This window comes from Oreochromis aureus, linkage group 19, assembly GCF_013358895.1.
Source record: "Oreochromis aureus strain Israel breed Guangdong linkage group 19, ZZ_aureus, whole genome shotgun sequence".
Lineage (NCBI taxonomy): Eukaryota > Metazoa > Chordata > Actinopteri > Cichliformes > Cichlidae > Oreochromis > Oreochromis aureus.
Genome location: NC_052960.1, coordinates 22,206,357 through 22,219,289, shown reverse-complemented (window position 1 = coordinate 22,219,289; position 12,933 = coordinate 22,206,357). Strand labels below are relative to the sequence as shown.

Genomic DNA, 12,933 nt, shown 5'->3' with positions numbered 1-12,933 from the left:
TTACATTTCAGTATTGCGCAGTACGTTATAGCGAACATCAAGGTACATTAATTTTTGTCAAAATGACATTAATGCAGTGCAGGCTTGTTTTTGTCTCCACTTAAATTGGATTACCATTAGAAGATTATGTAACACTGATTTAAAAAAAAAAAAATGATGTAGACTTGTTTTCAATCATGGTCTGCACATCTTGGGCAAGTTGCTTGGCACTTTGTGGAAATCCACGGAAAGCAACTCCTCACAGTGGAAGAGGGAAAAAGGACAGAGTAGCACCCATTTTTAGGCTGTCTTTTGATCCCAGAGAGGAGCTGCAGTTCACTCCTTTGCAATTCAGTTCAATTTTATTTATATCGTGCATAATCACAAGAACGGTGCTTGAGGCAACTGTTGTTGAAGAGAGGAGTATAATTTTGAGGCCAAACTCAAGTCTTCACTTCCTTGTATCTTACTAAAAAACTTCGAAATGAGTTGGACAAAGGTATAACAGGGAGTGCATTGAAAAGAATGTGAGAAATAGACAGGGGGAGGATAATAATGGGGAAGCAGGCTAAGGCCAACAGTAAGCATATGTGTTTGGTTCTAGTCCACAGCCCTGCGTGTCAGTCGCAATCTGTAGGAACGTTGTGTGTGCCAAGCAGCAAGACTAAATATCCTCTAATGATGTCTAGTCTCTCGAAAAGCCTTCTTACTGAACCAAGTTCTCATTTACTGTTGGAACAATAATGAAACCCCCCCCAAAAACCCCCAATCCAGTTTAGATAGAAGAAAGGACTTTTGACATTTAGGAGCTGTGTGAGCTGCAGTTATCTCCAGAGGCTTCACTGGAGGCTCGCTTGGTTCATATAATCAGTCAGAGGTTAAGCTCTTGCACCCTGGATGGAGGGCATCCAGTCTAATGTGTGACTGTACTTAACTGTCATTGGAGCTGCAGTTAAAAAAAGCCCGGACACTGATTGATTACACCATTGGGCTTACCCCCTCCCATCAATTCCATCCATCCCCGTAAAGTCAGCTCAGTATGTTTTGGCGTGCCTTCTAGAGATAAAACTGTGCAAAACAAATTACAGGGAAACACTGCATATGCCAGAAGACAATGCATCCAATGCAAACGCTTCCCAGACATGAAGGAAGGGGCTCCCAGTTTTTGTGGCCTGAAGCGTACTGGCAGGAGATCGATTTGCGCTAACAGGGAGAATTTGAAAACATCCAGAATGTTGGCATGACTGATTATGACTGGTGAGAAAGTGCATGTCAGTGTTTGTGTTTGGTCTGTTCTTCAATGTGTATGTATGGGGGGGAGGGTTGGATGTGCCAAAACTTTAGCATGCAATGCATGTACTGTATATGAGCATGTGCGTTTGAGGTTGTGCAGAATTCTCAAGCGCTGGACTCCACAGCCCCCTCTGGTCTCTGCGGTAATTTTCCTGTTTCCCTTCATTCTCACAAGAAGCAGACGTCTAATAAAAACCACCTCTCCATTAAGTGATTCCTAGAAGGACCAATGAATGGTTAATGTTCCAAGCAGTGACCCAGAGTTAAAAAATCGGCTATAACTAAAACCTTATTTGGATTAACCCCCCCGCTGCAAAAGGATGCTGCTTTCAGACTATGTCAGACTTGTTTTCATTTTTTATGACATATTCTATCTAATATCGTTTAAATAAAGATAGAATAATACTACGTTGCAACTTCGTATTTATCTTGCAAGCTGACAACTGGAATAGCCTGAGAATAGTTTGGAATTCTTGTACAGTGCAGTATGTACCACAGTGGTTAGAAGCCATTAACGGCATGTCAAAAGGACACGAAGCACAGGATCGGCTTAAAGATTCAATTTGATCCAAACAAAACAATCCCATTAAAGACCACATTTCACCTCAAATGTTTTTATGTCAGGCTGTTACTGCCTTTAGCATTATTTCAATGAGACCATAACTTCTGTTCTTTTTTTTTTTAGTTAGACTTCTGGGCCAAACTCAACATAATAAAATTATTGATACACAGTAAGAATTATATCTTTACACGGTGCCCAAAATTTGTGCTTAACCTCCCAAGACCCCGAGCCCTCATATGGGGGACATTACATTTTGTTTTGTTCTTTTTGTAATAGGTTTCTTCCTGCTAAAAGGGAGTTTTTCCTCCCCGGTGTTGCCAGTGCTTGCTCTTTTGTTGTTTATTAGGATTTTTCCTCTATTATTTTAGGGTCTTTACCTTACAATCTAAAGCGCCTTGAGGCGACTTTTGTTGTGATTTGACGGTATATAAATAAAACCAAAGGTTAAGGGAATTGTTCATGTTTTTTTGGTGTTCTAATAAGCATTTTCCACTCTTCGTAATGTTTGGGGTTTTTCCCTCCTTTTTTTTCAGATCAAGAAAGCATATCGGCAGAAAGCTTTAACATGCCATCCAGACAAGAACCCAGACAACCCCAAAGCAGGTGAGTGAGACAGTTTTTGTTTTGCATTTACTGTTTTCTCTCATGATTTCCAAACCTTATCTGACAGAGATGCATATAAAGATGCAAATGATTGGATGCATAAAAGTTCTGGTGTAGATCCACATCTCTTGGCTTGCTAGTTGCACACTTGGTAATAGTGCAGGTAATTGTCAGATTCAGAGCAGGTGAGTGTAGTGGTGAGAATGCATCTCCTTTTGTGGGCTATGTGGGAGGAAGTACAACCTTAGAAAATGTCCCTACCTGACTGTCCCAGGTTCATGTGTCTTCTGTCTCCATTCTGAGGCATTGACCGCTGACACTGAGGAGTTAGTTATGACTACTTACTGAGTTGCCATTAAGGTCCAGGGCCAAAAATGAATGCTCCAGAGTAACATTCTCACAGCGTTAAACTCTGCCAGACGTCCTGGCCCCAGCACTCTGTCACAAGGCAACCAGCGCATGTTTCTCCTGCCAGCTTTTTAGCTAGAGAAACACGGCCAGCATCACCATCCTCACCACCCTCATCCACACTCTGTCCTCCCTGGGTTCATGTGTCCTTCTGCAGCTTGGTGCCAACCAGCATGTCAACAATTAGACCAGAAAATCTCATTGTAGCTTTTTGTCAATAGGGAAAAATGCACCTTGGACAAGAAGCTGGTCACGAGGTATGTTTTCAAGTGAGGTTTATGTGGTTTCTGGATGGTTCAGACAATTCCTGATTATGTCAGGAAAAAAAGGAAATTGGTAGGGTTGAGAGGGATAACACAAAAGCAGGGGGTCGGTTTCCCAGAAATGGAAAAGTAGTGGTTTGGAGGGCCTCAACACTTGAACCCGCGCATGAAGAGAATTGGACTCTATCGCACGAGAGCGGAGCCAATCTTGGGACTTGCTGCCCCTCAGGGGAGGGTTGTTTGCATGTAAGAGGTGACATAGGGGTCACAATTCTTCACTGATTGATGATACCCCTCCCCACTATCCCCTCGCCCCTCTAAATACCCCATATTGTGACACTCTGAGGTGCCTGGTGGGCATGGCAGGTTTCCCCCAGTTGGATTTCATTCCAGCCCATTATATGCGTGTAGGTAACCTGACCACCTCCGCTGGCAGCGCGATCTCAAGAGCCTTCTGTTAGTGTGCAATGCCAGTCCCCACAGGGAGTAACAGTATCAGTCTGTTAGGCCTCCCATAAGTGAATGATTAAGCCTGGCTAGTATCGTGCAGTAATGTGCTGTTTGGAGGACAAGCTGGGGGGGATTGTGGTCTCCCAGTGTACATTTGTCTTTGCGTGTGTGTTAAATGACAACTGGTGTAGTGGTATTTGCAGCAGGCTGAGCCAGGGGAATGCACGGCCGTGTCACTGGAGGAAACAAGTTTCGTGAGACCTGCGGCAAATTTTGAGACACGAAATGTCGCAGTTTGTATTGGCTCCATGTCCCATCATCTTGAGGCATTCATAAACATAACTCTGCTTTTGGGTTAGGTGTCCTGTCCTTCTCAGTCTCCCCATTTCAGTATAAATTTACAACCTGTCTTTTTTTGTTTCAAACTGTCACAATTATCAACCTAATTTTTGTAAACCTTTAGCCACATTTTTCTTTTTTATAGGTGATATCCCACAAGATAAAAGTTGAAGGCAGTAATGTAAGAAAATGCTCTTATTCTGTCTTTTTTTTCTTTTCTTTTAGTTGAGCTCTTCCACCAGTTATCCCAGGCTCTTGAGGTGCTAACTGATGCCGCCGCTAAGGTAAGACCGCTGGTGCCTTTCAACCTCTAATATGGATCCTAGCCCTCAAGTAAACCGAGACACAGTAAGCCCAGCAAGGAGTGATCTTGAAGTCTAACGCTTTTTTTTTTTTTTTCCAGGCTGCTTATGACAAGATTTGTGCTGCCAAGAAACAAGCAGAAGAAAGAAACAAGAAACTAGATAGCAAGAGAAAGAAAATTAAACTTGGTGACTAATTTTTCTGCTTCATCCCAGAGATTATTTAGTGATATTATCTTGTGTTTCTTTCTAATTGTCAAGTTTTAATGCTGAAGTACTGTTTCCTTTTTAAAGAATGATAATAATAATAATAATAATAGTAATAATAATAATAATAATAATGATAATAATAATAAGTCAATCAATACTATGAGTATATGATGGAGATGTGGATTATTTTGTGTGCGTTGTTTTGACAGACTTGGAGGCCAGAGAGCGACAAGCAGAAGCTCAAAGCCAGGAGGAAGTGCAGATCACTAGAACACTCGAGGAAGAGGTATCGTATTTTATAGAAATCACATTAGCAAAATACTGTGCTGCAATTTGCCTTAAGAGGCTGCAGAAAATTAAAAATTTCACTATACTGCAGGTATAAGTGCTGTATTGGGAAATGCACCTAGGAAAACTCTAAAGCACACCCAGGTGCTTTTATTCTGTTTTTCATCAAATACTTTTTCCTGATTGAGTTGAACTCTTCCAAATACTTGGGTCACGAACAAAGGCTCTGTGTAAGAGCTCCTCTCTTTATTTTTTTTTTCACAGACATGTCATAATTATCAGGAAGGTCATTAGGTGATATTGCATGACTCGGTGCAGTTTGTGCAGAACACCCATAAATAAAAATGGTGTGCATGCTTCCAGTGTGAGTAATTTCCATGCGCTCAAGGTGCTTCATGCATATACATAAGGGACGATGTGCATTGGAAGGAGGCCATAACCAGCAGGTGGCACTGTTCCATTTTCTGTCTTCATCAAGGCGTTAGTGCCTTAAGTGATGAAACAAGCTGGTTTGTAAACGCTCCCTGAGTAGAGGACATAAACACAGAATTGCAGAGTAACAAAGCTGATCATATTCCAACAGCTGTTATCTTAACATGTGCTGTCACTTAATACTTGGCCACCTGTTCATTCACATTTCTGCATTTTATGTGCACCTTCTCCAAGATTGCCCGCTTGAGGGAGGAGGGATCCAGACAGCTCGAAGAGGAGCAGAGGCTCATCAGAGAGCAGATCCAGAGAGAAAGAGAAGCACATCAACACGGAGGAGACCACACTCAGAGAAGTACGTGCATTCCTGTGATTTAACCAATCCGTGCTGGTCTGAGTTAGCTAAACCAGTTTATTGTAGTCCTGACATTTTTATATCATCCCAAAGCCTTGTTGGAGTGAACCCCCTGTGTTTCCCATCCCTCGTCGTGTCAGCACAACCACAGCAGCCACCAGGCTCCCTGTGGCTCACCAAGTATTATTCACATGATAGACTATAACAATAACTGAAATTATATTGGAAGAGGTCTATTTTAGTTTCTTGGCAAGATAGCAAAGGGATGCCAATCACTGCGTACACACAGCGGTCCATCAAACTTTTAACCTCATGGTAATATTTTTTGCAGCAAAAGGAAGGCAGCGTGTATATAGTTAGGAAAACAACTGACTGCTGCCCTAAACTAGACCCCTTTTGTGGCCGGGCAATTACTAATGCATTGTCAGTATGTCTTCTGCGTCTTTTCCATTTGCACGCACACAGCCCGCCCCTGGATCAGCAAGAGCTATACATTTAACACATGACATCCATTTTAAAATTGCTGTCTATCTGCACGAGTCCCTCGACTGCTCTCTTGCGTATAATATTTCAGGAAAACAATAGTTTCTTTGTTTTTTTTCACTTCTCTGTCTCATCCCCCCCCCTCTGTTGCGTTTTGTCAGACTCAGGAGTGGAGAGATGTTCCAAGAGCAACGTAACCCCAAAATTGAAGGTAAGGCTCGGGATATGCGAGAGAGGTCAGGGTTGGGGTGAATAATGTAGTAAGAGAATAATGTAGGTCCCTCAGTAACGTAGAGGAGCGACTGTTATATCTGAGTGAAATTTCAGGCAGGATCTCAGCGGGGAGTTTGATAAAAACCTTTTGCCATTTGTGTTTCATTATTTGAGACCACATAAGTTGCCTCACTACTGAGCACACATGCTATTCTGAAGTCCAGTCCTCTTGAGAGGGCACAGTGTCGTCAGGAGACCAGTATCTAAACTAAGAGAAGGCTTATTATATTTCCTCCTGGAAACAGCCGAGTCTGCATGCATTAACATGGGATGTTAGCTAATGTGTTTAGACAGTAAATCTGGTTTTAAAATTTGATAGCCATCTAGTGCAGCAGCGTATTCCCTGACGTTTGTGTGTTCAGCTAGAAAAAACAAACAGCGGCCAGACTGACAGTATCACAAATCATGTTGCATGGACGGGGACACGTTTACTGCAAGATTTATCTCAGAGGCTCTGCTTCTATCTCAGATTGCAGCCCTGCGTGCAATCAAAAATATTTTCTTATTAATAATTTATTGGCTTCCCACATCAGATACCTGCGTCTGAACTTCTTAAAAGCATAACATGGAGTATAATCTCTAGACAGTTAACCACAGCCATTTTTTCTATATTCAAACTGCCCATTACTTCTCACTATATAAAGTTTAATTTGATTTTAGAAAATTGTCTATGACCGTAGCATAATTATCAGCTGTGTTGATGACTTGGTTTTTGAAGAATAGATCTAAATTTTGAGCAAACGCAGCAGTGTTTCTGTGTTGCAGGCTGAAATCACAGACATCACGTCATAGAAATACCTTAGCATTTTATTTGACGATTACCGGGTAAGGAGGTTATCGGTGGGGAGAAGAGAATGCTCTTGGATGGACATTTTCAGCCGTAATTGCTGGTAAAAAGACTCCATTTGCACTTGGAAGTTCCCAGAAATCCTGTTGCTCTGACAGTGAGCAGAATGCTGGAGCTGAATCAACACTTAGCGCTTGCCATTTATAATACTACCCTGAGCAGTTGCTGTGATATTTGCCTCATTTCCCTGTTCTTTGTACATGCATATAAGAAGTTGCACAATATCTTTTTTTTTTTTTTTAGGAGTACGGGAACTCGCATCAGCTTTTAGTGACAGAACTCCAAATAGAGTTCATATGTTTTTCAATTTTTTTTAAAACTAAAGACACACTAACATTGTTATGTAAGCAAAGAAGTTGACCACAGTTCACATAGCAGAAGAGGACTTCCTCTCTTTTGCCTATGACCAAGCACGTTCTTAGACATCGAACTGCTTTGGATTATTCCTTGATTAATTTATGATAGTTAAAGCAGGTGAGTCACCATATTTTCTGTGGTCCAGGCGTCCATGTTTTGAATTTCACTCATTTATCTGGCGCTTTCGGTATGAATGGAAATTGACTGCAGGTCTTGCAGGTGGTGCCATGGTGATGTTCCAAGAGCTTAATAATGTCTTTTTCTCGTAGCTCCAGTGTGTGCTGATGGTTTTTGTAATCTGTGTCTCATCAGAGGCGAGCCCACCTGGCACGCTTGGCCTCATTGTCAGCTGACTTTAATCAATTGTGTTCTAATGATTAGACATTATCATGCACTTCTTTAGCTCATGAAAACCTTCTTGACTAATATTAGCCTTCCCTCTCTTTTTCTCTCCTCCAGTTGAAGTGGAAGTGTAAAAAAGATGATGAGATGAATGGAGGCTACTCTCATGACATTCTATTTAAACTTCTACAAAAGGTATGCGTCCTGAAAAGAGAATAAGTAATGCCACAGTGCTGCAAAGTTATTGGTTTATACCGCAAAACAGTTTTCCTTTGCAACACACAGTAAAATAATTTAGGTTTGGCATTATACAGTATTGCCTTAAATAACTACTCTTTTTGTATTGCAAATGAGGTTAGTGTTAAATGAATGCAAAATTCCCATGAATTTATGAGGTATTTATTTGACTAGGTTAGCCAAATGCAATCATCTTCCTCTCTAAAGGGTCTGCAATTTAAATTTCCTGGGAAAAAAATACACTGCTGAATTTTTAGGTTTACTCACTTCCAAAGAAATGCCTCTAAATCCAGAAAAAAATACATCACATAAGTCACAAGTTATAAATTGATCCCCAAGCAAAACTTAAGTTGGTACTTGATGGAGAAAGCCTTGTAGGAAAGCACAATGGTAAGATGTTTATTGAAGTTGGTCACTAATTCAATTCAGTTTTATTTATATGGCACCAAATCACAATAGCAGTCACCTCAAGGCATTTTATATAAGGTAAAGACCGTACAGTAAAATAAATATAAATAGTATTATAAATATCTATATGTAATGTTCTTCTGTGAGATGCTTATGAATATTCTTTCTCAAATAGTTACAGTTTTATTTGTAATGAAACTTATGAAGTCATTAGTAGTTAATGTTAAAGGAATGTTTGGTTCAACAGAGTTCTGACTCTTTGTCAGCCTGGCTACATGCTGAAGACAAACCTGGGGTCGTTCTTATTTTCTCCAATCCGTGATCAATAGTAAGATGTCCTAGCTTTGTGTGTGAAGAAGACCAAATACATGAACAGATTGGAACAGATTTTCTATAAGATTGAGGTCTGGACACTGGCTAGGCTACTCCATAACCATAACGGTCTTCTTCTTTAGTTACTCCTTTGTTACCTTGGTGATGTGTTTTGGGTGACTGTCGTGCTGGAAGACCCATCCTTGACTCATGTTAACTGTTCTGGCTGAGAGAAGGAGGTTCTCATCTGGGATTTTATGGTACATGGCCCTGTCCATTGTCCTCTCAATGTTGTGAAGTCATCCTGTACCCTCAGCAGAAAAACAGCCCCACAGCATTTTTCTACCTCTGTGCTTGACTGTGATCATGGCGTTCTTTGGGTCATACTCAGCATTACTTTGCCTCCAAACACGGCGTGGTGAGTTGATGCCAAAGAGCTTGGTTTTAGTTCCATCTGACCCACACCACTTTCTCCCAAACCTTCTCAGACCTATACGTGTGCCTTCATTAGCACCCTGTAGGCACTCCAATATTTTAGTTGTGGTGTAGTGTAATAGCAAAAATGTTCTTGGGGTATGTGGTCCCAACTGCCTCCAGTTCTTTAACAAGCTCCACCTGTGTAGTTTTAGGCTGATCACCCACCGTTCTCATGGTCATCCTCACTCCTTGAGGCAAGGTCTTGCATGGAGCTCCAGACCAAGGACAAATGATGGTCATTTTATATTTCCTTTATTTCCAAATAATCATAACAGCAGTTGTCAACTTTTCACCAACCTTCTTGCTGATGGTCTTGTAGCCCACTCCAGCCTTGTTCAGGTCTACAATCTTGTCCCCAGTGTCTTAATGTCCGTTGACAGCTCTTTGGTCTTGCTCATGGTGGTTCTAAAGGTTGGAAAGGAAAAATTTGATTATGTGTAAATTGCGCTTTAAACACATAATAAAGTGAAATCAGGAGTATCTGTTATTGATTGATTAGAGCTGTCTATCTGTCTATCTGTCTATCTGTCTATATGTGTGTGTATGTGTGTGTGTGTGTGTGTGTGTGTGTGTGTGTATGCATATGATTGCATGGTAAAAAACCTACCTGCAGAGTCCAGCCTTATTTGAGGTTTGCATGACATCAGTGTTGTAGATTGTTTTGTTCCTCCCCTTAAATAAGGCCCATTAAGTTTTGTTGCAGTGAAAGTGCTGAGGGCAATGTTGTAGTGCCCTTTTAAAGCCATGCACACCATTGTTTGTGCCCCTCTCACCAAGTGATTAAGCAGTGCTGAGGGAGGCATTAGGAAATGTGCTCTTCTCATGCAACCTAGTACCACCTTATGCTGTGATCTGTCACAGGGGCTTTTGGCGTGGCATAGGTTGGATAGGGCAAGTGTCAGTGACGTCAACCTGGCTGGAAAAAGGCATTTCAATTTCTCTTCTGCACGCATGCAATCAATATGCTCCCAAGCAGGAGGGAGTAAAAAAAAAAAAAAACTCTGGAAAAAAGTGTTGCTTCTTTTAAATTCTTAAGCAAAGGGAATATATTCTAAGAAAATCCTGTTTAAGATGGCAAGCTCCAATGAGTGACAGTTAATGGTTTGGGCAAGTAGAAATAGCCACTGCTGTGTGGGAACGAGTTTGATTGTGTGTATACGTGCATGTGGGCGTGTATGGACTTGTGTACTTTGGCTGGTTGAAGTAATACATCTTTGTTTCAAAAATATGTTACGATATTTATATTTCATGAAACGGAGGCCTTTAGAGAGTCTCCTTTGTCACTGTTGGCTTGCTTCAGAGTGTCCTTAGTAAGCATTAGCATTCTTGGACTTTCCCGTTCCCAGAAAGCTACATTTTTTCAGAATGAGATTCTTAAAGGCCTCTTTCCTTGTACTCTGTGTTCCCAAGCCCCACTTTAGTTAGGAATAAGTAAATGGCATTGAGCTTTTTTACTTGATCCACCTGAGCTAACCATGAGGAATTTAAAAAGCCCCTTGTGCTCCTCCATTGTGTTTATAGTCTCCCCCTTCTTTTCTCACCATCTCTTTCTTAAAGAGGTTGGTCTTTGCTTTGCTGCACTTTCAGGCCAACTTTTCCACTCTGTTGGGATCAAATGAGCTCAACATCATAAATCAGCGCTGTTGGCTATGAAACACATCTGTCAGCTTTAATGCTGACAGTAGATGTAGATGTTGTTACTGTTCAAAGAATAACTGGCTCAGGCTCAAACGTAAGAACAATATTGTGAGGTCTAATAACAAACACATATTGAATGCTAACTTCTCCTCAGGAAGTCTTTTATATTCACCAGTGTTTTGAACTTTTGTGCCTGTGTGTGGTTTTTGTTTTTATGGTTATGGATTGTGCTGTGAAAAGAAATATTAATTTGAATGTTCAGCATTATTCCTCTACCTCAATATGACTTTGTTTCCCCCCCCCCCCTTTTTTAACTTCTAGTATGGCGATGTTTTGAATGTGATCATCTCAAGTAAGAAGAAAGGCAGTGCTGTTGCAGAATTTGCAACTGTGAGAGCTGCTGTAAGTACCTTAACTCCTGAATGAAAACCTCAGAAACCGTTTTCTTCAACATTCATTTGCCTCAAAATTCCAGGTCACCCGATGAGTTTGATTATTACTCAGAGTGATAGCTGTCATAGACTTCCGTGCCTGGGGACGGTCTGTGTGAGTGAAACTGATATTTTAGTCATCCTGTACCGCAGAAATCCCGATGCTGATGGAAACCATTGGACGGAAGGAACTGAGCCGTCTTATTGTTCCCCACTGTCTGGTTCCTCAGGCTCTTTGTCATCATGATGTACTTTTGTTGTTGTGGTTTCCTTACCACAACATGTGTTTCGCCTGCAGAAAATATGCCTGCCAGTCTACTGGGATCTAGGTACAGGTTCTGTTGTCTCACCCTGCCCATCTTCATGTCCCAGCTCCGGTGTTGGCCCACCTTTATTTAGGTGTTATGTGAACTGAACTAGGTTTTAGATGAATATATTACAATTTTGCAACACTCTGTACAAGGAGAAAGTTTTTTTACCTTAATAAAATACCCACTCTCACATTTTGTTTTTTGTTTTTTTAGGAGCTGGCAGTTAAGAATGAAAGTGGCCTAGCTGCAAATCCCCTGAAGATTTCCTGGCTTGAAGGACAGCCTGAGGTTTTTGCCGCAGCTTCTCAGTCTGGGCAGTTCATGCCTTCACAGGTACCGGTATAACATTAAAATGCGCTGTTGTAATTCCCCTCCTCTCTCATAAAGCGTGTCAGCCCCATGTTACAAAATCCTCCCGGTTACATTGCTTCCAGCACAAATACTCTTGCCTAAACACTGCCCCACAAAGAGAGGTATGTAAACGTTCAGAGCTTTTATTTTCATATCAGCGGTGCAGATATTTCCCCGGTGCTTGCACTCCCATTCGTCTGACCTAGAACAATGTGTTTGGTTAAATGGTCCTCGGTTTATTTGTTTTGGAGTGGTGAGGTGCTGGCCCGGCACTGGCCCACAGCCCCTCATTGGCTGCTCATTAACGGAAATGACCTGGCAGACCCCAGGATTGCTGCATTTCGTGTAGCAGCATGCAATAATGGCAGTCTGGCACGTGAGAAAGTAAAAATTGATATTTTGGTGCCAAGTGATTACATTTTTTTCTTTTTATTAATTACTTTTGGATTTTGGCCTTTTTCATTAAGTCAAACCTTCTGATCATCTTAATATAACATTTTTTTTTTAATTTGAAGAATTAACCTCCTATGGACCACAGTTTGCTACAGAAAACTGCTGAACTGGGTTTCACCTCTCATGCTAGTGTGGGGTCTACGACCCCCTACGCAGCACTAGTATCTGTGACTGAGTCTGCACACTGGGACTTGTCACACTAATCTCTTTAAATGTTATTATGATAAACCGGTTTGCATTGCAGATATTCAAAGATGATTGCTTTAGCCGTTTTTGTCCTCTAACTCTGACTGGAAACATTACTATGCTAGAATTATTTTCAAATTAGCCCTCACTGAGAATACTTCTTGCTAAAGAGGTCCCACATGACATAATAGATAAACCATGGCAGATATTAGCGGTGTTGATCCACACCTATCCACAGGTCAGTGGATGTGAATGTTCTTTTCTGATTCTTATCTGGGATCTACAAATCTGATCCCTCTCCTGTAGCTGAGCCCTCCATAGTGTCCCAACATTATCCAGCTGCAAT

General features: G+C 41.3%; 1 protein-coding gene across 1 annotated transcript in view; it reads left to right on the top strand.

The window, feature by feature from the left end:
* The window catches only part of dnajc17 (DnaJ (Hsp40) homolog, subfamily C, member 17), a 34,963-nt gene that overhangs the window by 6,695 nt on the left and 15,335 nt on the right, over positions 1–12,933 (top strand). Inside the window, exons 2-10 of the mRNA XM_031742390.2 lie at positions 2,368–2,437; positions 4,123–4,181; positions 4,301–4,388; positions 4,619–4,695; positions 5,364–5,481; positions 6,126–6,175; positions 7,901–7,978; positions 11,177–11,257; positions 11,811–11,930. Coding sequence (XP_031598250.2) covers positions 2,368–2,437; positions 4,123–4,181; positions 4,301–4,388; positions 4,619–4,695; positions 5,364–5,481; positions 6,126–6,175; positions 7,901–7,978; positions 11,177–11,257; positions 11,811–11,930 — 741 coding nt within the window. The remainder of the gene's footprint in view (positions 1–2,367; positions 2,438–4,122; positions 4,182–4,300; positions 4,389–4,618; positions 4,696–5,363; positions 5,482–6,125; positions 6,176–7,900; positions 7,979–11,176; positions 11,258–11,810; positions 11,931–12,933) is intronic.